Here is a 25399-nt window from a genome sequence, read left to right as displayed (position 1 = left end):
GACTGGCCTGCAGTTACCAGATTTATTCCTTTCCCCTTTCTTGAACAGGGCTGTGACATTTGCAGCCCTGCAGTCCTCTTGCACCACTGTCCAAGGAGGATTGTGGACAGACCACCCTCAGCAACTTAGGATGCATCCTATCCAGACCAGGTGACATTTCTATTTTTAGCACTGCCAACCTTTTAAGCACTTCCTCTTTAGCTATTTATATCCTATCTAATCCATTCATTGTCTCCTCCATTACATTGGTAGCATCCTCTACTTTGTGAAGACAGATACAAAGTACTCATTTGGTAACTCAGTCATGCCCTCTGCCTCCACAAGATAATCTCCTTTTTGGTCCCTAATTTGCCCCATACTTTCTTTGATTATCCTTTTACTATTTGTGTGTTTGTAAAAGATTTTCGTGTTTCCTTTTATATTACCCACTAATCTATTCTCATACACTCTTTGCCCTGCCTATTTCATTTTTCAGTTCTACTCTGCACTCTGTATTCTGCTTGATTGTCTACTGTATAACAAATTTAAAATTGATCATAAACCTCCTTTTTCCATTTCATTTTAATCTCTATATCTTTAGTCCTCCAGCTATGGACGTCCTTTGTTTCCCCCTTATAGGAATGTATTTAGTCTATATCTGGACTATGTCCTCTTTGAAGGCCTCCTGTTGCTCAATGGACACGACAGCTGCCAATGAACCAGAAGTAGTTGTGCATGCGCAGTTCGTGTTTTTTTTTAAAAAGATGGCAAAGTTGAGCATGCACTCTGCTTAAAAAGAGAAACATTAAACTTGAGATAAAGTTGAGCCTGGATTACTAATGGGAAAATGATGTGCATTTTTAATTTTATTTGCATTTCTTTGTAATAAAATTATTTCCAACAAGGGAAAAAAACTTTAGACACCTTTAAATAACGAGGATGTTTATCGAGCCAATCCAATGGGAATGTTTTAATATTAGTTTCTCTGTGCCTGTTTTTATTCTCAAATCAGTCTCCACAGAATTACAAATCTTAACTGTGAAAATAGAAATTACAAATAATAAATGGATTTTGATCAGCAACCAGTAGCTTCCGGTTCATTGGCAGGAGTCACTCCATTGCTCAATTACTGTTTTATCTGCCAATCTTTGTTTCTAATCCATCTGGGCCAGATTTTTTTTCATATCACTGAAATTAGCCCTCCTTCAGTTGAAAATCTTCACCATTGATTATTCCTGATCCCTTTCCATAAAGGGAAAATCTAATGATAATGATTACAGTTTCCCGAATGCTCTCCCACTGAAACATGCTCCACCTGCCCACTTCATTCCCCAGAACTAGAATGGCTGCCTTCCTCATTTGCCTGGAAACATACTGATCAAGAAAGTTCTCCTGTATGCATTTTAGGAATTCCTCCCCCGACACGGTTTTTCTATATTAGGATAATTGAAGTCCATTATCATTACTCTATTGCTTTTACACCTTTTGCAGATTTGCTCCTCCATCTCCTTCCCACTATTTGGTGGCCTACAGTATACACCAAGCAGCAAAGAACCTCCTCCTCTGCTCCTTTTTGGGAAAGAATGCTCCTGATTTTAACTACCCTTTGTGTGAAGAAGTGCTTCCTTATATCACCCCCGAATGGCCTAGCTCCAATATTAAGATTATGTCTCCCCTCAATCATGAGGAAATAATTTCTTTCCATCTACTCTATCAACTGCATTAATTATTTTTACATCACAATTAGATCATCCCTTAATCTTACAAGCCTAGCCTATTTATCATGCTCCGTGTATTTACGCAAATGCACTCCAACCCTGATTTAGTCTGCTTTGCCTTTCTCCCTTGTCTGATCCCTCCTCTTCCTGGAATACTATTTATTCTAATGCTGTTTGACTCTCCCATTCCTCTATAGGGCTAGACTTTCCACTAGGTGGCTAAGGCCCAAAAAAATGGGCCTTGGTCCAGCGTTTCGCCCGTGCTGATCACTGGCACAAGGCCCTTCCACTCGGCCTTACTCCGCCGATGTCAAATGGGCAATCTGATTTTTCAGCAATCTCACCATTGCCCAAAAAAAGTGAAACGGAAGTCATAGCGAAAAAAAGCTTCCCTAGCAATGTTATTGTGCGCATGTGTGGGATTTTTTTGGAGGGTTGATTTTTTTTGCCGCGTTTGGAGAGTTCATGGGTTATCGCACATGCTCAGAAGCACAGGAAGGGTCAGAGAGAGCGGGAGAGAGGATTTGGTAGTTTGCAGTAAGGAAAATATCGGTTAAACTTTGACAACTCTATTAAATTTGATTGATCTAATATCTAATAGCTGGTATTGGAGCTATTATCTAGCATCTATGTCGATGCAAATGGAAAAACAAAGGGAGATGGAGAGGAGAAGGGCCAAAGCATTTTGTGAGAAGGCCGAGGCCCTTGTAAATGTGATCACAACGAGGTGGGAGGATTTGACACAGGGTGGGCATGGGAAACCTTCACCCCGTGCATATTGTAGAATTTGGCTAGAGATTACCGATGTCATGACATCGGCATCGAATGAGGTCCCCACTGCTGACCAGTGCCGCAAGAGATGGAACAGCCTGCTGGCAGCTGCTAGGGTAAGTTGGATTATATATTCTAGATTTAAAACATATTTAAAAGTCATATTTAAAATCACACATATGTATTATTTACTTGATGTTTATAAATTGTAAATAAAATCCTCAATGTCATTTATTTATAATGTAAAGTAATTAAATTAAAAATTACATTAAATTAAAAATTACATTTATTCACCCTAACAATAAGTTGAATGTTATAGTTATAGTATTAAAAATTATTCATATGCAGCTACAAGCAAGTGACATTTTAAATTCTATATTTAAAACATATTTAAAAGTCATATTTAAAATCATACATATGTATTATTTACTTGCTGTTTATAAATTGTAATTAGAATTCTCAATGTCATTTATGTATAATATAAAATAATTAAATTAAAAATACATTTAGTCTCCCTAACACTAAGTTGAATCTTATAGTATTAAAAATTATTCAAATGCGCTACAATGTTATGTAATAACTGAACATTTAAATCTCTCAGTCTTCAATGTTTATTGTCAAGTCCATTAGCTTATGCTGTGCAATGTTAAATTATCATTTACAGAAGAAGACAACTATCAACCGTGCGGAGCAAAGGAGGACGGGTGGCGGCTCCGCGACGGTACACATTCTTACTCAATACGAGGAGCTTGGTGGGGCCTGAAAGCCGTTCGGTCACGAGCCGTGGCATGGCCGAGCCCACTCTTCAGTCGCGTGAGTAATGGGAACTGTGCAATGTGTCAAACATTACTAAATACATACGAAAAATATCGTAGTTACGCATGTAATGTTATGCAATTATAATTCAATAATTTCGATGTAGTCTTGATCTACGAATGAGGCCATGTTAACCCTGGTGAACCCTTGTGCATATGGGGTTTTGAAAAGTATGCAATGTTTTGGGTTATTGAAATATTTATATTGAAATAATATATATTGTTATGAGTTAGTTAGAAATTTCATTCATCTTTCTAAGGTGAAGTGTCCGTTGAGCATTGCGAAGTAGCAGAGACATCCGCAAATATCGACCCCTCCAACAGCTCGCAGGAGGAAGAGACGGAGGAGGAGGAGGACGTAACAACGCACTCCGTCAGTCAATTTGAGGCAGGGCAAGAGGAGGAGGAGGAGGAGGATGAGATTGTTTTGGGGGGGGGGGGGAACAACCTGCGGCTATCTCCATTGAGATGGAAGAGGCACCGAGGCCAAGCAGTGTGCAGGTGGCGATGCCAAGGCGCGTAATTTTACAAACGCCAACACCATGGAGGTCCGGTCAGCGTGGTGAGCAATTGCCTACCATGGAAGGTCAGACAGAGAGCTTAATATCCCTGTCCAGAGAGACGGTCGCGACCTTATCCAGGGTTTCGCGGGATTCTCTGCCAACTGGAGCAAGTTCTCCACGAACTGGAGCCAGTTTCCAGCATCCTGGAGTGAGTTCTGCACGAACTCCTCCAACTGGCCTTCCGAGCAAGCACAGACTGCAAAGGAGACGTTGGAGGCCATTCGGCAGCAGACAGCCGCACCCAATGCCCTACGGCATGCATTGCTGGCTGGACACGGCGCTGCACCCCAAGGTGTCATGTCTGCTCGCAGCGAGACCCCGAGCATGCAAGCGAGTATGGAAGACACAGTTCCTCCTGACTCAGAAGTGGAGCTTCAGGCTTCCGCTTCGTCACCTCCACCACGGCAGGAAGTCTTGCCGTCCCACTCTGCACAACATCTTGGTGTCGGGGTCTGCGTAGACCAAAACGGGCAGGTGGGGTACGAACACAAGGTGGGACTGGACCTGGAGGGAAACGTGGCCCCAGTTAGGGGGGGAGGGGGGGAGTTTTTTCACAAAGTTTAGATTTTTGATCACTTGTTCTTGTTTTGTTGGTTGTTATTTGTTCATTGCTCATTGTTAAGATTTTGTGTATTTGAGGGAAGGATGGATTGGTGCAGGGGGTGGGGGGAGGGGGTTGGAGGGATTTTTTATTAAAAAATGATCTTTGATTCAATAAATTGTGTGTCTTCTCTCTTAGTTACATTAGTTATCAACTATACAGTTGTTAATCCATATTTGTTTATGCTTTTAATATAGAAGTACTTTAGTAACAACTTCACTATTGAATTCAATATTTACCAAAAATAATGTAATACCCTATTTATATTCCCTGTCCCAATATTCTGAGTACAACTAACTCTCTAAATAACTCACAACTAATGCTCCACCCTTCCTCTGAAGTCAAAATAGTGTCCACAGTGCCCATTTTCCTGCTCTTAGGCCCAGAAAAAGAAACTATTTCTCAGCACTCTTTTGGGCCTTACATTGGCCCAGCGAAGTGCATGCTAAGTGCTGAAACTTGTGATGGGCCTGGTGAGGGCTATAATTTCAGCGATCTTCTCGGCGATCAAAGTGGAAAGTTAGGCACCTGTTTTTCGGGCGATATTTTGGGCCTAGTTTCCACTTTACCGCCCATTTTGAGCAAAGAGGTCCGTTTTGGGCCATATATGGGCCATAGATGGGCGATGTGAAGTGGAAAGTCTAGCCCCTAGTTTCTTCTCTCTGGTGCTTCATCCTGGTTCCCCTCCCCAAATAAGTTGTCAAAATTAATGTCATGTAGGGCCCTTACAACCAAAATATAAGAGACTTTCATCCCATCAATCTGAACTGTTAATTCATTGTTGGGCAGTGCAGAGGGTATTTTACTTTGTATCTAACCCATGCTATATCTGCCCTGGGAGTGTTTAATGGAATAATGTAGAGGGAAATTTACTCTGTATCTAACCCATTATCTGTATCTAACCTATTATGCACTTTCCCTGGGAGTGCTGACATCCTTCACTTCCATGAGTACAATATTAATTTTTAAAAGTGTACTTTAGACCCCCAAACAGACAGGGAGATAGAAGAACAAATATGTAGGAACATTTCTGAGAAGTGCAAAAAATAGGGGCATTAATAGACGGGGATTTCAACTGCCCTAATATTCACTGGGATAGTATCAGTGTGAAAGGTATAGAGGAAGCAAAATTTTAAAAATGCATTCAGGATAACTTTTTTAGCCAGTACATAGCAAGCCCAATAAGAGAGGGGGCAGTTCTGAACTTAGTTTTAGGGAATGAAGCTGGGCTGGTAGAAGGGAGAGCATTTTGGTGGCAGTGATCATAATTCATTTAGATTGAGTGTAGTTATGGAAATGGACCAAGATAGACCAGGATTAAAAATTCTCAATTGAGGAAAGGCCAATTTTACAAAAGGGACTGGAAACAGCTACTTGAAGATAAATCAGTGTCAGAGCAGTGGGAGGCAGTCAATGAGGACATATTGAGGGTCAATCCCTCTAAGCTGCGCAGTAATGTGAAAGGCCCTACACAGGTCACTCACCGGCTTTTCCATTTTAAGTACTGCGCAAGCACAAAAATTTAAAAGGGACAGTGCAGAAAAAGAAACAGGCCACGTAGAGCAAAGCGCAACTTGCAGGGAACATTGGTGAGGGTTCAGAGCAAATATGTTCCCACAAACTAGAGCCCCTGGATGTCAAGGAGCATACAAAGTAGGATAAGACAAAGTAGGATAAGACAAAAAAGGGAAGCTTATGTCTCATACCGAGGGCTCAAAGCTGCAGAAAGCCTAGAGGAGCAGAAAGTGCAGGAGTGGTTAAAAAGGAAATTAGGAAAGCAAAGAGAGGACATGAAAAAATATTGGCAAGTAAAATCACGGAAAACTCAAAGATGTTTTATAAATACATAAAGAGCAAGAGGATAACTAAAGAAAGAGTAGGGCCTATTAGAGACCAAAAAGGTAACCCGTGTGTGAAGGCGGAAGATGTGGGCATGGTTCTTAATGAATACTTTGCATCTGTCTTCACAAAAGAGAGGGATGATGCAGAGACATTGTAGTTAAGGAGAAGTGTGAAATATTAGATGGGATAAACAGAGGAAATATTAAGCATCTTTGAAAGTAGATAAATCCCCAGGTTCAGATAAAATGTATCCCAGGCTGTTAAGAGAAGCAAGGGAGCAAATTGCGGAGGCTCTAACCATCATTTTCCGATCCTCTCTGGCAACAGGTGTGGTGCAGGAGGACTGTTAATGTTGTACCGTTGTTTAAAAAGGAATAGACTAAATAATTACAGACCAGTCAGCGTAACCTCGGTGGTGGGAAAATTATTGGAAACATTTCTGAGGGACAGTATTAATCATCATTTAGAAAGGCACAGGTTAATCAAGGACAGTCAGCATGAATTTGTTACGGGAAGGTAGTGTCTGACCAATTTGATTGAATTTTTTGAGGAGGTAACAAGGAGAGCCGATGAAGGTAGCATGCTTGATGTAGTCTACGTGGATTTCAGCAAGGCTTTTGACAAGGTCCCAAGTGACACACTGGTCAGAAAAATAAAGGCCCATGGGATACAAGGGAAAGTGGTAAGTTGGACCCAAAATTGACCCAGTGGCAGGAAGCAAAGGGCAATGGTTGACGGATGTTTTTATGACTAGAGGGCCGTTGCCAGTGGGATTCTGCAGGGCTCATTATTAGGTCCCTTAGTTTTTGCGGCATACACCAATGATTTAGACTTCAAGATAGGGAGCATGATTAATTTGCAGATTATACAAAAATTGTCTGAGGAAGAAAGCTGTAGACTGCAGAAAGATATCAAGGGACTGGCAAATGAAATTCAATCTGGAGAAGTGAGGGGTAATGCATTTGGGGAGGGCTAACGAGGCAAGGGAATACACATAAATGGTAGGATACTGAGAAGTGTAGAGGAACAGAAGGACCAAAAGGGACAGTGGCAGCATCAATACAAAATTGGTTAAGTGACAGGAAACAAAGAGTGGTGATGAACAACTTCTGGTTTATTGTTGCTTGTCTTTATTCATTTCAAAAACCTGAGCCTCACAACAAAACCGGGTGCTTCAGACCGGATCCTTCGGACTGGAGGAAGGTATAGAGGTGTTCCCCAGGGGTCAGTACTAGGACTGCTGCTTTTTTTGATATATATTAATGACTTGGGTGTACAGAGCACAATTTCAAAATTTGCAAATGACAAAACTGGGAAGTATAGTGAGGAGGATTGTGATAGACTTCAAGAGAACATAGATAAGCTGGTGGAATGGGCGGACACGAGGCAGATGAAATTTAACATAGAATAGTGCAAAGTTATACATTCTGGTAGGAAGAACAAGGAGAGGCAATATAAACTAATGGGTACAATTCTAAAAAAGAGCGCATGAACAAAGAGACCTGGGGGTATATGTGCACAAATCATTGAAGGTGGCAGGGCAATTTAAGAAAGTGGTTAAAAAAGCATCCTGGGCTTCATAAATAGAGGCAGAGTACAAAAGCGTGGAAATTATGATGAGCCTTTATGAAACACTGGTTCGGCCTCAACTGGAGTATTATGTCCAATTTTGAGCACCGCATTTAAGGAAAGGTATGAAGGCCTTGGAGAGGGCGAGGGAAAGATTTACAAGAATCGTTCCAGGGATGGGACTGGAAAAGTTGGTGTTGTTCTCAGAGCAGAGAAGGTTAAGAGGAGATTTGATAGAGATGTTCAAAATTAGGAGGGGTCTAGACAGAGTAGATACAGCGGAACCTGTTCCCATTGGCAGAAGGGTCACAAACATGAGGACACAGATTTGTGATTGGCAGTAGAACCAAAGGCGACATGAAGAAAAACTATTTAACGCAGCGAGTGGTTAGGATCTGGAATGCACTGCCTGAAAGGGTGGTGGAGGCAGATTCAATCGTGGCCTTCAAAAGAGAATTGGATAAGTACCTGAAGAAAAAAATTTGCAGGGTTACGGGGTAAGGGCGGGGGAGTGGGACTCGCTAAAGTGTTGTTGCAGAGAGCCGGCACGTGCTCAATGGGCTGAATAGCCTCCTTCTGCACTGTAACCATTCTATGGTTCTCTTTTATGACTTTGGAGTGCATGGTCCACAGATCCCTGAATGTAACAGGACAGGTCGATAAAGTTAAGGCGGCATGCGGGATATCTTCCTTTATTAGCTGAGGCCTAGAATACCAGAGCAAGGTGGTTATGCTTGAACTATACAAAACACTAGTTAGGCTACAGCTAGAGTACTGCGTGTAGTTCTGGTCACATTACAAGAAAGATGTGATTGCACAAGAGAGGGTACAGAGGAGATTTACGAGGATGTTACCAGGACTGGAGAATTTTAGCTATGAGGCAAGATTGGCTAGGCTGGGGTTGTTTTCTTTGGAACAGAGGAGGCTGAGGAAGACTTAAGTGAGGTGTATAAAATTGAGGGGCCTAGATAGAGTGGATAAGAAGAACCTATTTCCCCTAGCAGAGAGGTCAATAACAGGGGGCATAGATTTTTTTTAAAGTAATTGTTAGAAGGATTAGAGGGAAGTCGAAGAGAATTTTTTTCACCTACAGGGTGGTGGGGTCTGGAATTCACGACCTGAAAGGGTGGTAGAGGCAAAAACCCTCATCACATTCAAAAAGTACTTGGATATGCACTTGAAGTACCATAACTATGGACCGGGAGCTGGCTATGGACCAAGAGATGGAAAGTGGGATTAGGCTGGTACAGACACTGTGGGTCAAATGGCCTCCTTCTGTGCCATAAAGTTCTATGATTCTAAGTGTCTCCCTCTATTGGCCCTAAAGGAACACAAAATTCAAAGATACACTAGAATACAAATTAAAATATTACCATCTTTCAAGATGTGACAATAGAAACATTACATGCTGCATTCCCAAAGGTTGCTGGACTGAATGCCTCGAACTCTGGCTCACCACATTGCACAGCTCTGATAGAGTGAGGAAGTGTGTGGTACAAGATTTAGCACTTTGCAAATTGGATTAGGTTGGAATTAATTTATGATCGAGTAGGGTTTAATTAAATAGTGTACCGTCTGACCAAACTGTTAACAGTCTGAGGGGCAGGCCAAACTATCATCATCATCATAGGCAGTCCCTCGGAATCGAGGAAGACTTGCTTCCACTCTTAGCATGAGTTCTTAGGTGGCTGAACAGTCCAATACGAGAACCACAGACTCCGTCACAGGTGGGACAGATAGTTGTTGAGGGAAGGGGTGGGTGGGACAGGTTTGCCGCACGCTCTTTCCATTGCCTGCGCTTGATTTCTGCACGCTCTCGGCGACGAGACTTGAGGATGCACTTCCTCCACTTAGGGCGGTCTTAGGCCAGGGACTTCCAGGTGTCAGTGGGGATGTTGCACTTTGTCAGGGAGGCTTTGAGGGTGTCCTTGTAACGTTTCCTCTGCCCACCTATGGCTCGTTTGCCGTGAAGGAGTTCCGAGTAGAGCGCTTGCTTTGGGAGTCTCGTGTCTGGCATGCGAACTATGTGGCCTGCCCAGTGGAGCTGATCAAGTTTGGTCAGTGCTTCAATGCTGGGGATGTTGGCCTGGTCGAGGACACTAATGTTGGTGTGTCTGTCCTCCCAGGGGATTTGTAGGATCTTGCGGAGACATCGTTGGTGGTATTTCTCCAGTGACTTGGTGTCTACTGTACATGGTCCATGTTTTTGAGCCATACAGGAGGGTGGGTATTACTACAGCGCTGTAGACCATGAGCCTGCATCTGCACACACAGAGGCTGAACTCCAGGACATAATCGACGTATTTACTGAGGCGTACGCTAAACATCAGTAAGTCAAAAGTCCTCCTCCAGCCTGTCCTTGCCACACAGCACTGCCCCCCAGTCATCAAGATCCACGGCACGGCACTGGACAACGTGGACCACTTCCCTTATCTCGGGAGCCTCCTATCAACAAGAGCAGACATTGACGACGAGATCCAACACCGCCTCCAGTGCACCAGTGCAGCCTTCGGCCGCCTGAGGAAAAGAGTGTTTGAAGACCAGGCCCTCAAAACTGGAATATCATACTGAGCTTGTGGTTGCACAATACAGACGCACATCCTTTAATGCTTAATTCATTCCTCTTGCAACTTTAAATCAATTCAAATTTCAAACATCAAGCATTGCATGCCTCCGTCTCCCAAAAACAGCTCTGTAAAATAATCAACACAACACATAAAAAAGGTGTAATATGACATTTTGAAGTTTTGTGTTACAAGTTTAGGTAATGATTTTCAGAGTCTTCGCAAATGGGAATGTGTGTTTTGGCCTCCAATACAACCACAATCAGATTATTACACTGCGCAAGAGACAGAAAAATATTGAGAGTTAATCCCAATCCCAGTGACTGAAATGAAGATCCTAGAGACAAATTGAAATAGATGCTCCCCAGATGGGCCAGTGAGTAAAAAACAGCGTGCAACTGATGCATACCATGTCTGATCCTCCATCTGTTAGCTGGCTAGCAACAGTTGGGATCAGCACCCTTGATTAGGGAGAAGAATAAATAAAATCAGCTGCAATTCCCACTCCAAATTGCTATCCAGTGATCTCTGTTGACATGGGATGAAAACAGGTTCAGACTCAGCTCTGACACCCTCCACCTAGGGTCATCAGAACAGGAGTAGGCCATTCAATCCCTTGAGTCTGCTCCACCTTTCAATTAGATCAGAGTTGATCTGCACTTCAACTCCATTTATCTGCCTTTTATCTATTTCCTGAATGAACTTTAACCCAGCAAAGATACACCACCTTAAGGGAGAGTGAAAGGAATATATACAACTCCCCGCTTCACAAGATACACTCAAAAAACACGCGTAATTTATTCCAGAGATACGTTTTTCAGGCAGATTCAATTGCTGGAACAGCCACCAGTCAGAAAGGCTGTGATGGGAAAATGCAATATTTTTCCCTAAAGTTTCTATACGGCTTTTCTAATTTAATAAACTCCTGGAAACACTTAACAGGGAGAGACGATCACTGTGCCTCGCTGATTGCAACCCCCTGTTAAAATATCCCATTCCGTCTCTAACACAAAGTTTCTTCTCTTGTGCTCCAATATACCATGATCAGTACTCCTCAGAACTGCCCTCTTCTTCAGCTGGAAATAAGTCATCCTACACACTTTCCTCCTCACTGCGAACTTCAAAACCATTGAACTCCCTGAGTCTTCATTTCCTGCTGCAACCCAAGCTTGGTTTTGCCTGTTTAGTATATGATTCCATTCTCCTACTCGAGTTTGAGCGGCGTTCTGTACAAGCCATGGCACCTGCTGTCACCCACAATGGCCCGCTAGTTTCACACGAACGATAATCACAACTACTCAGCCACACTCTTTAGAAGTTGATGGCATGCAACCTCCTACGCTCTTTCCGCATATTTTAGGTCACATCCATCATTCGTTATTTTTTTAAATTCTGCTGTGCGTCTTTATTGGGGGGGGGGGGGGGAAGAGAAAGAGAAGATAAAGGCTAAAAATCTTGACTTCAAATTATTCCAACAGATATGAAAAAGGGAGTTTGGATTTCGTAAACCAGAACTGCAGCTGAACCAAGCCAACAAGAACATTTACCCTCATAACCACAAAGCAGCATCTTCAAAAATTAAATCACCAAGAATGCGTGCAAAAATCTTTCACTAGGCTCAGAATCTATCCGCATAGAAATAATAGATATTAAATACAACAGAATATAATCCCAATACTGAATTCTGTAAAAGGTATATAGTAAGAGACTGATACAATGCTGATAGCAAATGTGGCAGGAGACACACTGGTTTCGGATGGCACAGGTCAAGCTCGGCTAGTTCAGGAAGCTGACGCACACCCTCCAGCCCCGTTCAGTGAGTCGCGGCTACCCCTGCAGGGCCGGGGGGGGGAAGAAAGGCTGACAACTGGGGTCGGATGCAGAGCGAGAATTACGAGAAGCGGGAAATAGAGCAAAGAGGAACTGGCCTGCGCGGTATTCACCCGCGGCCTAGGGGCACGAACCCTGGGGGAGAGGGTAGAAGAGCTCAAAGCTGGCGGCCGAGCGAGGGGGAGGGAGTGGAGTACCGGCTGCCAGGCCGGGGGCGGGAGGAGTAAAGCCGCCAGACACCACCACTGCCCCCGCGCGTCCGCCGCCCCCAATCCCCGCGGGCGCGGCCCGGCCCGGCCCACCGTCAGTCAGAGCGGCCCCCTGCCCACCTCCCGGCCCCCAACCGCCGCCTCCCACTACCCCCGCATCCCCTCACCTGGATGTAGTTGCTCTCGCAGTACTCGGCCACCCGGTCCAGGTTGTGGTAACTGTCCAGCAACGCTCGCCGGCCCGCGGGGATCTCCTCCTCCAGCAGCATCTGCAGCTCCGCCATCTTTCCCACATCTTCCGACACTGGATGCGGGAGCCCGAGCCGAGAGGAGGGACCGGAACCGGAAACCAACCAAGGAGGTCAAGGCCACTTCCGGCCAGAGAGAAGCCAGAAACCAGCATCTTCCCTAGCAACCAGCACTCATCCCTAGTAACCAGCATTCCCCAACAGTCACCTTAGTAACTAGCATCACCCCTAGTAACCAGAATCTCTCCCTAGCAACCAGCACTCACTCCCAACAACCATCATTGCCCCTTAGCAACATGCACTCACCCTAGCAACCATCATCCCCCTAGCAACCAGCACTCACCTCAGAAACCAGCATCCCCCCTAGCAACCAGCATCTCCCCTAGCAACCAGCACTCACCCCTAGTAACCAGCATCCCCAGCACTCACCTTAGTGACTAGCATCACCCCTAGTAATTAGAATCTCTCTCTAGCAACCTGCACTCACCCTAGCAACCAGCACCCCCCCTAGCAACCTGCACTCACCCTAGCAACCACTCACCTCAGTAACTAGCATTTCCCCTAGCAACCATCACTCACCCTAGCATCCAGCACTCACCCGAACAACCAGCATCATTCAGCAAATAGCACTCACCTTTGTAACTAGCATCCCCCCTAATAACCAGCATCCTTCCCTAGCAACCAGCACTCACCCTAACAACCATCATTCCCCCACCAACTAGCACTCACCTTAATCACCAGCATCCCCCCTAACAACCAGCACTCACCTTTGTCACCAACATCCACCAGAAACCAGAACTCACCTTAGTAATCATCATTCCCCTTAACAACCAGCACTCACCTAAGTACCATCATTCTCCCAGCAACCAGCACTCACCTTAGTAATCATCATCCCCCTAACAACCAGCACTCACCTTATTAACCATCAACCCCTAGCAACCAGCACTCATCTGAGTAACCAGCATCGGTCCAGTAACCTGTATCATCCCTAGCAACCGGCACTCATCCGAGCTACCAGCCCTCACTCTCGCCACAGATTATTATAATAGGGAGGATAACAGGTACACAAACAGCAAATAAACTACTGATAACCAGAAGTCAAGGGAAGATAACCACAACATAATCCACAGAAAGAAAGATGCATAACATTACTCAGCAATTTAACCTGCCACACTGCATAAGAAGAGAGGTTACATCAATAGCAAACCGCAGACCACAGCAACAGCTAGCACCCTTCACGACATGCTGACTGTACCAGTTTGGGGAAAAAAAATAGAAAATGCTTTCAGACCACAAAGGATCTAATGAGGTTGCACTCAGAAACCGGCTCAATCCATAGGATCAGTCAGCTGCAACTATACTTTGATTTCCATGGCAATTGATGGTCATAAAGACAATGCTAATAGGTCACTAACATTCAATAACTGTTTCACAAATAGTTAGTCAGTATGTTCCATATACTGGAGAATCTGGTGCATCTGCCTGTTGGGAACAATCAGGGATCCCAACAACTAACGCATAACCTAAAACACTACTATACACCTGGACAACTGACAAACTGTCCAGGAACATGTACGTACCCTACCAAATAGTACACACACTAGCAACCCAGGTAGAAGTCTTAACAACAGCATACCACCCAGAAACTTGCATTTATATAGTGCCTTTAATGTAAAATGTCCCAAGGTGCTTCACTGGAGTGATTATCAAACAAAATTTGACACAAAAAAAACAAGATATCAGAAAAGTAGGTTTTGAGGAGCATCTTAAAGAAGGAAAGAGAGGTAGAGAGGCAAAGAGGTTTAGGGATGGAATTGTAGAGCTTAGGACCTAGGCAACTTAAGGCTTGGCCACCAATAGTGGAGCGAAGGAAATCAGGGATACGCAAGAGGCCAGGATTGGAGAAGAGCAGAGATCTCGGAATGTTATAGAAGGTTATAGAAATAAGGCAGGGCGAGGCCATGAAAGGATTTAAAAACAATTATGAGAATTTTTAAATTGAGTCATTGCCAGACTGGGAGCCAATCAGCGAGCACAGGGGTTATGGGTGAACGGGTGTTAGGATGCGGGCAGCAGAGTTTTGGAAATGCTCATGTTTATGGAGGGTGAAAAGTGGGAGGAATAGTCAAGTCTAGAGGTAACAAAGGCATGGAGGAGGGTTTCAGCAGCTGCTGAGCTAAGGCAGGGGCAGAGATGGGCAATGTTACATAGGTGGAAGTACTGCGCCAGTTAGATAGAGTAAAGAACTGTTATATATGTATACTTGCATTTACTCTATACAGCCACCAGAGGGCTCATCCGCTGGAGTCCCAAGGGATCCCATAATCCCTTGGGAGCACAGGTATTTAAAGAGGTTTCACAGGTTGGAGAGGCACTCTGGAGACCTGCAATAAAAGACTAAGGTCACACTTTACTTTGAGCTCACAGTGTTCCGTCTGACTCTTTCTCCATACACAACAACTGGCGACGAGATACAGATAGCGAACCCAAAGATGCAGAGATCAGTGGGCATCCTGGAGAAATTTTCGGAGGGAGATGATTGGGAAACTTTTGTGGAGTGACTCGACCAATACTTTGTGGCAAACGAGCTAAATGGAGAAGAGAATACTGCCAAACGGAGAGCAATCCTCCTCACCGTCTGTGGGGCACCAACGTATGGCCTCATGAAGAATCTGCTCACTCCAGCGAAACCCACAGAGAAATTGTACGACAATTTGTGCACACTGGTCCGAGAGCAGTTGAACCCGAAGGAAAGCGTTCTGATGACAAGGTACCGGTTCTACACCTACAAAAGGACTGAAGGCCAGGAAGTGGCGAGTTATGTCGCCGAGCTGAGACACCTTGCAGGACATTGCGAATTTGAAGGACATTTGGAGCACAAGATCAGAAACTTTTTCGTACTTGGCATTGGCCACGAAACCATACTTCACAAGTTTTTGACTGTAGAGACCCCAACCTTGAGTAAGGCCATAGCGATAGCCCAGGCGTTCATTACCACCAGTGACAATACTAAGCAAATCTCTCAGCACACAAGTGCTGCTACAAGTACTGTGAACAAAGTGATGTTGTTTTCGAATCGTAACGTACAGGGCAGGTCATACATACCTGCAGCTACACGTCCGCAGATGTCTCAGAGTCCACCATCAAGGGTGATGAATGCAAGGCCATTAACACCTTGTTGGCGCTGCGGGGGTGATCATTGTTTCCATTCATGCCGATTCAAAAGATACGTTTGCAAGGACTGTGGAACAATGGGACACCTCCAACCAGTGTGCAGGCGAGCTGCTAAGCCTGTTAAACCTGCAAACCATCACGTTGCAGAGGAGGACAGATCCACGGAGGATCACTATGAACCAGAGCCTCAGATAGAGGAGGCAGAGATAAATAGGGTGCACACATTCACCACAAATTGTCCCCCGATAATGCTGAATGTCAAGCTTAACGGACTCCAGGTGTCAATGGAGCTGGACATGGGTGCGAGCCAGTCCACCATGGGCAAAAAGACTTTCGAAAGGTTGTGGTGCAACAAGGTTTCAAGGCCAGTCTTAACTCCAGTTCGCATGAGACGAAGAACTTACACGAAAGAACTGATTCCTGTAATCGGCAGTGCTACCGTAAAGGTCTCTTACGATGGAGCGGTGCACAAGCTACCACTCTGGGTGGTGTCGAGCGATGGTCCCACACTGCTCGGCAGGAGCTGGCTGGGAAAGATACGCTGGAACTGGGACGACATCCGAGCGCTATCGCCTGCTGACGACACTTCGTGTGCCCAGGTCTTAAACAAATTTCCTTCGCTGTTCGAACCAGCCATCGGGAAATTCCAAGGAGCAAAAGTGCAGATCCACCTAATTCCGGGGGCGCCACCCATCCATCACAAGGCGAGAGCAGTACCGTACATGATGAGAGAAAGGGTAGAGATCGAGCTAGACCGGCTGTAACAAGAGGGCAACATTTCACCGATCGAGTTCAGCAAGTGGGCCAGTCCTAATGTCCCAGTCCTCAAGGGAGACGGCAGCGTCAGAATCCGTGGTGATTACAAAGTAACTATCAATCGTTTCTCCCTGCAGTACCAATAACCTCGACCAAAAGCCGAGCGGGGAGTTCGTGAGGTGACCTATAAAAGGCCCGACATCGAGGAGGCAGCGGGACTTCGAGCGGGGAGTTCGTAAGGCGGCATATAAAAGGACCGACATCGAGGAGGCAGTGGGACTTTGAGCGGGAGTTCATGAGGCGGCCTATAAAAGGCCCGGCATCGAGGAGGCCTACCGGTGCAGCTGCAGGGGCAGAAGGTAAACAAAGAAGTAGAAAGAAATCAAAAGGTGACGTCACAGCCAAGGGGGTATGTGATTGGCTGGTGATTGGTGAGTAGTTTTTCTTTTTCTTTTCCTTTATCAGTAGGTAACCTTTGTCATTGTTGTTGCCAATTAAATTAATTTAAGGGTTAAGTCATGACAGGAGAGCTCGGACACATGTTATGCTCCTCCTGTACTATGTGGGAAGTCAGGGACGCTTCCAGTGTATCTGGCTGCAGCTCCTGACAGACCACGTTGCGGCACTGGAGTCGCAGGTAGATTCACTCTGGAGCATCCACGATGCTCAGAATTCCGTGAATAGCATGTTTAGTGAGTTGGCCACACCGCAGGGAAAGGTTACACAGGCAGAGAGCAAATGGGTGACCAACAGGAAGAGCAGTGGAAGGAAGGTACTGCAGGGGTCCCCTGTGGTCATCCCCCTGCAAAACAGATACACTGCTTTGGGTACTGTTGAGGGGGGTAACTCATCAGGGGAGAGCAGCAGCAGCCAAGTTCATGGCACCGTGGGTGGCTCTGCTGCACAGGAGGGCAGGAAAAAGAGTGGGAGAGCTATAGTAGTAGGGGATTCTATTGTAAGGGGAATAGATAGGCAATCAAGATTCCAGGATGGTATGTTGCCTCCCTGGTGCAAAGGTCAAGAATGTCTTGGAGCGGCTGCAGGGCATTTTGAAGGGGGAGGGTGAACATAGGTACCAACGATATAGGTAAAAAAACAGGATGAGGTCCTACAAGCAGAATTTAGGGAGCTAGGAGTTAAATTAAAAAGTAGGACCTCAAAGCTAGTAATCTCAGGATTGCTACCAGTGCCACGTGCTAGTCAGAGTAGGAATCGCAGGATAGCTCAGATGAATACATGGCTTGAGGAGTGATGCAGAAGGGAGGGATTCAAATTCCTGGGACACTGGAACCGGTTCTGGGGGAGGTGGGACCAGTACAAACCGGACAGGACCAGAACCAATGTCCTAGGGGGAGTGTTTGCTAGTGCTGTTGGGGAGGGGTTAAACTAATATGGCAGGGGGATGGGAACCTATGCAGGGAGACAGAGGGAAGTAGAATGGTGGCAGAAGCAAAAGATAGAAAGGAGAAAAGTAAAAGTGGAGGACAGAGAAACCCAAGGCAAAAATCAAAAAGGGCCACATTGCAGCAAAATTCCAAAAGTGCAAAGTGTGTTAAAAAGACAAGCCTGAGGGCTCTGTGCCTCAATGCGAGGAGCATTCGTAATAAGGTGGACAAATTAACTGCACAGGCAACTATTAACGAATATGATATCATTGAGATTACGGAGACATGGCTCCAGGGTGACCAAGGCTGGGAACTCAACATCCAGAGGTATTCAACATTCAGCAAGGATAGACAGAAAGAAAAAGGAGGTAGGGTAGTGTTGCTAGTTAAAGAGGAAATTAACACAATAGTAAGGAAGGACATTAGCTTGGATGATGTGGAATCTGTGTGGGCGGAGCTGCGGAATACCAAAGGGCAGAAAACGCTAGTGGGAGTTGTGTACAGACCACTAAACAGCAGTACTGAGGTTGGGGACAGCATCAAACAAAAAGTTAGGGATGTGTGCAATAAAGTTATCATGGGCGACTTTAATCTACATATAGATTGGGCTAACCAAACTGGTAGTAATACTGTGGAAGAGGATTTCTTGGAGTGTATTAGGGATGGTTTTCTAGACCAATATGTCGAGGAATCAACTAGCGGGTGGCTATCCTAGACTGGGTGATGTGTAATGAGAAAGGACTAATTAGCAATCTTATTGTGCAAGGCCCCTTGGGGAAGAGTGACCATAATATGAAGAATTCTTTATTAAGATGGAGAGTGACACAGTTAATTCAGAGACTAGGGTCCTGAACTTAAGGAAAGGTAACTTCGATGGTATGAGGTGTGAATTGGCTAGAATAGACTGGCAAATGATACTTAAAGAGTTGACGGTGGATAGGCAATGGTAAACATTTAAAGATCACATGGATGAACTTCAACAATTGTACATCCCTGTCTGGAATAAAAATAAAATGGGGAAGGTGGCTCAACCGTGGCTAAAAAAGGAAATTAAGGATCGTGTTAAATCCAAGGAAGAGACATATAAATTGGCCAGAAAAAGCAGCAAACCTGAGGACTGGGAGAAATTTAGAATTCAGCAGAGCAGGACAAAGAGTTTAATTAGGAGGGGGAAAATAAAATATGATAACATAAAAACTGACTGCAAAAGCTCCTATAGATATGTGAAGAGAAAAAGATTAGTGAAGACAAATGTAATCAGATTCAGGTGAATTTATAATGGGGAACAAAGAAATGGCAGACCAGTTAAACAAATACTTTGGTTCTGTCTTCACGAAGGAAGACACAAACAACATTCCGGAAGTACTAGGGGACCGAGGGTCTAGTGAGAAGGAGGAACTGAAGGATATTCTTATTAGGCGAGAAATTGTGTTAGGGAAATTGATGAGATTGAAGGCCAATAAATCCCCGGGGCCTGATAGTCTGCATCCCAGAGTACTTAAGGAAGTGGTCCGAGAAATAGTGGCTGCATTGGTGATCGTTTTCCAACAGTCTATCGACTCTGGATCAGTTCCTATGGACTGGAGGGTAGCTAATGTAACACCACTTTTTAAAAAAGGAGGGAGAGAGAAAACGGGTAATTATAGACCGGTTAGCCTGACATCAATAGTGGGGAAAATGTTGGAATCAGTTATTAAGGATGAAATAGCAGCGCATTTGGAAAGCAGTGACAGGATCAGTCCAAGTCAGCGTGGATTTATGAAAGGGAAATCATGCTTGACAAATCTTATGGAATTTTTTGAGGATGTAACTAGTAGAGTGGACAAGGGAGAACCAGTAGATGTAGTGTATTTGGACTTTCAAAAGGCTTTTCACAAGGTCCCACACAAGAAATTGATGTGCAAAATCAAAGCACATGGTATTGGGGGTAATGTACTGACATGGATAGAGAACTGGTTGGCAGTCAGGAAGCAGAGAGTCAGGATAAATGGTTCCTTTTCAGAATGGCAGGCAGTGACTAGTGGGGTGCCGCAGGGCTCAGTGCTGGGACCCCAGCTCTTTACAATATACCTTAATGATTTAGACGAAGGAATTGAGTGTAATATCTCCAAGTTTGCAGATGACACTAAACTGAGAAGGGTGTGAGCTGTGAGGAGGACGCTAAGAGGCTGCAGGATGACTTGTACAGGTTAGGTGAGTGGACAAATGCATGGCAGATGCAGTATAATGTGGATAAATGTGAGGTTATCCACTTTGGGGGCAAAAACACAAAGGCAGAATATTATCTAAATGGCGGCAGATTAGGAAAAGGGGAGGTGCAACGAGACGTGGGTGTCATGGTTCATCAGTCATTGAAAGTTGGCATGCAGGTATAGCAGGCAGTGAAGAAGGCAAATGGTATGTTGGCCTTTATAGTTAGGGGGTTTGAGTATAGGAGCAGGGAGGCCTTATTGCAGCTGGACAGGGCCTTGGTGAGGCCTCACCTGGAATATTGTGTTCAGTTTTGTTCTCCTAACCTGAGGAAGGACGTTCTTGCTATTGAGGGAGTGCAGCAAAGGTTCACCAGACTGATTCCCGGGATGGCTGGACTAACATACGAGGACAGACTGGATCGACTGGGTCTTTATACACTGGAGTTTAGAAGGATGAGAGTGGATCTCATAGAAACATATAAGATTCTGACGGGACTGGACAGATTAGATGCGGGAAGAATGTTCCCGATGTTGGGGAAGTCCAGAACCAGGGGACACAGTCTAAGGATAAGGGGTAGGTCATTTAGGACTGAGATGAGGAGAAACTTCTTCACTCAGAGAGTTGTTAACCTGTGGAATTCCCTGCCGCAGAGAGTTGCTGATGCCAGTTCATTGGATATATTCAAGAGGGAGTTAGATATGGCTAAAGGGATCAAGTGGTACGGAGAAAAAGCAGGAAAGGGGTACTGAGGGAATGATCAGCCATGATCTTATTGAATGGTGGTGCAGGCTCAAAGGGCCGAATGGCCTACTCCAGCACCTATTTTCTATGTTTCAATATTTCTGTGACTTTTTTGCAACGCTGGCGGGAGGAAAGACATTCATGAAGCTGGTTCTGACTTCAACCTACATGACGCAGGAACTGGAGGAATCATCGAAGGCCCTCACCAGCATCAACATTCACAAAGGTCTTTTTTGTTTATAATAGGTGCCCGTTTGGAATCCGATCATTGGCGACAATATTCCAGAGAAACATGGAAAGTTTTCTGAAGTCGGTCCCGCACTACATCTTGGTAACAGGTCGTAACACAGTCGAGCACCTGCAGAACCTGGAGGAGGTTCTTAGTTGACTCAACTGCGTGGGGCTCAGGTTAAAATGCTCGAAGTGCGTTTTCCTGGTGCCTGAAGTGGAGTTCTTGGGAAGGAGGATTGCGGCGGACGGCATCAGGCCCACCAACACGAAGACGGAGGCAATCGAGAACGCACCGAGGCCACAGAACGTAACAGAGCTGCGGTCGTTTCTGGGACTCTTTTGAACTACTTTGGTAACTTCTTACTGGGTCTCAGCACACTGCTAGAACCACTACATGTCTTACTACGAAAACAAAAAGGGGACGAATGGGTTTGGGGCAAAAGCCAAGAAAATACCTTTGTAAAAGCGAGAAAATTGTTATGCTCAAACAAATTGCTTGTGTTGTACGATCCATGTAAGCGTTTGGTACTAGCATGTGATGCGTTGTGATATGGCGTCGGGTGTGTATTGCAACAAGCTAATGATTTCGGGAAACTGCAACCAGTTGCTTATGCATCCAGGAGTCTATCTAAGGCTGAGAGAGCCTACAGCATGATTGAAAAAGAAGTGTTAGCATGTATCTATGGGGTAAAGAAAATGCATCAATACCTGTTTGGGCTAAAATTCGAATTGGAAATTGACCGTAAGCCACTTATATCCCTGTTTTTCAAGCGTAAAGGGATAAATACCAACGCATCGGCCCGCATCCAGTGATGGGCGCTCACGTTGTCCGCATGCAACTATGCCATCCGCCACAGGCCAGGCACAGAAAAATGCGCCGATGCTCTCAGTAGGTTGCCAATGCCCACCACGGGGGTGGAAATGGCGCAGCCCGCAGATCTAGCCATGGTTATGGAAGCATTTGAGAGTGAGCAATCACCCGTCACTGCCCGGCAGATCAAAACCTGGACAAGCCAGGACTCCTTATTATCTATAGTCAAAAGCTGTGTGCTTCACGGGAGCTGGTCTAGTGTCCCAGTGAAAATACAGGAAGAGATAAAGCCGTTCCAGCGACGCAAAGATGAAATGTCTACACAGGCAGACTGCCTTCTGTGGGGCAATCGAGTAGTGGTCCCCAAGAAGGGCAGAGACACCTTCATCAATAACCTCCACAGTACCCACCCAGGCATCGTAATGATGAAAGCGATAGCCAGATCCCACATGTGGTGGCCCAGTATCGATGCGGACTTAGAATCCTGCATTCACAGATGTAATGCATGCTCGCAGTTAAGCAATGTACCCAGGGAGGCGCCGCTAAGTTTATGGTCTTGGCCCTCCAAACCGTGATCTAGGGTACATGTCAACAATGCAGGCCCGTTCTTGAGTAAAATGATCCTTGTGGTTGTAGACATGTACTCCAAGTGGATTGAATGTGAGATAATGTCGGCTAGCACATCTGCTGCAACCACTGAAAGCCTGCGAGCCATGTTTGCCACACACGGCCTACCCGATGTCCTGGTGAGCGACAACGGGCCATGTTTTACCAGTGCTGAGTTCAAAGAATTCATGACCCGTAACGGGATCAAACATGTCACATCTGCCCCATTTAAACCAGCGTCCAATGGTCAGGCAGAGAGAGCAGCGCAAACCATCAAGCAAGGCTTGAAGAGGGTAACTGAAGGCTCACTGCAGACTCGCCTATCCCGAGTCCTGCTTAGCTACTGCACGAGACCCCACTCACTCACTAGGATCCCACCTGCTGAACTGCTCATGAAAAGAGCACTTAAGACAAGGCTCTCATTAGTTCACCCTGATCTACATGAACAGGTAGAGAGCAGGCGGCTTCAACAAAGTGCATATCATGACAGCACTAATGTGTCATGCGAGATTGAAATCAATGATCCTGTATTTGTTTTAAATTATGAACAAGGTCCCAAGTGGCTTCCCGGCACTGTCATGGCCAAAGAGGAGAGCAGGGTGTTTCGGGTCAAATTTTGAAATAGACTCATTCACCGGAAACACTTGGACCAAATCAAACTCAGATTCATGGACTATCCTGAGTAACCCACCTTGGACCCTACCTTTTTTGATCCCCCAACATACACACCAGTGGCAATCGGCACCACGGTTGACCATGAAGCAGAACCCATCATCCACAACAGCCCTGCAGGGCCCAGCACACTAGGCAGCCCAGCAAGGCCAGCTGCACAGCAGCCCAGCGAGGGCCCAACAAATGATTCAACAACACCAGCTTTCACACCGAGACGATCAACCAGGGCAAGAAGGGCCCCAGATCGACTCACATTGTAAATAGTTACACTATTGAATTTGGGGGGGAGTTTTGTTCTATATGTTTACTTGCATTTACTCTGTACAGCCACCAGAAGGCTCATCCCCTGGAGTCCCAAGGGATCCCATAATCCCTTGGGAGTGCAGGTATTTAAAAAGGCTTCACAGGTTGGAGAGGCACTCTGAAGACCTGCAATAAAAGACCAAGGTCACACATTATTTTGAGTTCACAGTGTTCAGTCTGACTCTTTCTCCATACACAAGAACCATCTACACTGTACCATCAAACACTCTTTGTGATGGAGAGGATATAAGGCTGGAAGCTCAGCTCAGAATCAAATAGGTTGCGAACAGTCTGGTTCAGCCTCAGACAGACTGGGAAGGGGGATGGAAGTAGTGGATAGGGATTGTTTAGTGGTGACTGAAGACAAGGCTTCGGTCTTTTCAATATTTAATTGGAGGAAATTTCTGCTCATCCAGTATTGGATGTTGGACAAGTTGCATGACAATCCTGAGAGAAGGGAGAATCTAATAAACACATACCCTCGCAGCAGTCACGTCCCCTTGCAAGCAGCACAAACATAAAATGAGCACCCCCCCCCCCCCATTAAAGCATAACATGTGCTTAAGCTGGTACAAATAATAGACGCAAAAGTCTATGGGGCAGTATCACCAGCAGGACAGGACTTCCCCTGAGTGAATTCTGATGCTGAACTTGCTGGAATTCATGGTGGGCCAGGTGTGCAAAACCCGTGTAACATAGTAAGTTGCTGAGGGGATGGAGGGAGTAGAAAATTACTGAAGAATTTAAAAACCAGCATCACCTGAAAGTAGCAGCAGGTTTTTAAAGGCATAGCTTGTAAGGGGCGTGAGATTTTTAGTCACAATGTTCAACTGCAGTGGTTTCTTACCAGAAAGTTTGTGCTTTCTCAGGCCATCATCGTGTATTCCACATGACACTTTGCTGGGCGGCAGGGAAGACCTCATGAAATGGTGGCAAGAGGAGAAGAGTCCAGAATTTCCCAGAACTCAACTTCCCAGAGATCAGACTGAGGAGAACTTGCCTGCTAGGCTCACAGGGAAGGAGATAGGTAGGTATGGCACTGAGTGCCATGTGGAGAGGGGTGCAGTGGCACTGTGTGCCATTTGGAGAGAGGCAGCAGTAGAACTGAGCACCATGTGGAGAGAGGTGATGTTAGGAATGGACAGGTTCTCACTGGAAAAGAGGTTGAAGTGATATTATTATTTAAGATTATAAGTGGATTAGATATTATTGACCATGATAAGCTATTTCACCTTGTCCAGAACAGTAGAACCAGAGAACATGACCTGCGTTTGAAGTGGAGTAAATTGAAAACTGAACTGCAGAAATAATATTCCAGTGAGTGAGTAGTCTATCTGGGGAACAGGTTCCCTTGGTGGACAGTGGAAGCAGTTAATATTGATTCATCCAATTGTAAATTAGTTAGATATCTTTCAGAAAATAACATTTTGGGATACGGTATGTGAGAAATTATTTACATGACATGTGGTGAGTGCAGCGTGCTTGGGAGGAAAGTGATTAGTACATATGCTTTCCAAAAATCTCCACCACTGGGGGTTTCCTCATGTCATGTCTGGGTCTGTTGTAGATTAATTGAAGATTGCTATGATTAGTCAACAACTCCCATTATCATTGTATCATGCGACTACCAGGATGGTATAAGGCGAACGAGATAGATCTTGGTCTTTTTTCGTCTTACAATTTATGAACATAAGAATTAGGAGCAGGAGTAGGCCATACGGCCCTTCGATCCTGCTCTGCCATTCAGTAAGATCATGGCTGATCTTCGACCTCAACTCCACTTTCCCATCCAATCCCCATATCCCTGGAGTACAAAAA

The 25399-nt window shown here is 45.2% G+C and overlaps 1 protein-coding gene across 3 annotated transcripts in view; it reads right to left on the bottom strand.

The window, feature by feature from the left end:
• The window catches only part of abi2b (abl-interactor 2b), a 204512-nt gene extending 191719 nt beyond the window's left edge, over positions 1–12793 (bottom strand). For all 3 annotated transcript variants that reach the window (XM_070876079.1, XM_070876081.1, XM_070876080.1), the window contains exon 1: positions 12629–12793. In XM_070876079.1, the coding sequence (XP_070732180.1) occupies positions 12629–12745 (117 nt within the window). In that variant the 5' untranslated portion in view covers positions 12746–12793. The remainder of the gene's footprint in view (positions 1–12628) is intronic.
• Between the last annotated feature and the right edge of the window lie 12606 nt (positions 12794–25399).

This window comes from Pristiophorus japonicus, chromosome 3, assembly GCF_044704955.1.
Source record: "Pristiophorus japonicus isolate sPriJap1 chromosome 3, sPriJap1.hap1, whole genome shotgun sequence".
Classification (NCBI taxonomy): Eukaryota; Metazoa; Chordata; class Chondrichthyes; family Pristiophoridae; genus Pristiophorus; species Pristiophorus japonicus.
Note: the sequence above shows the minus strand (reverse complement) of the source record. Positions and strands in the feature narration are given on the sequence as shown.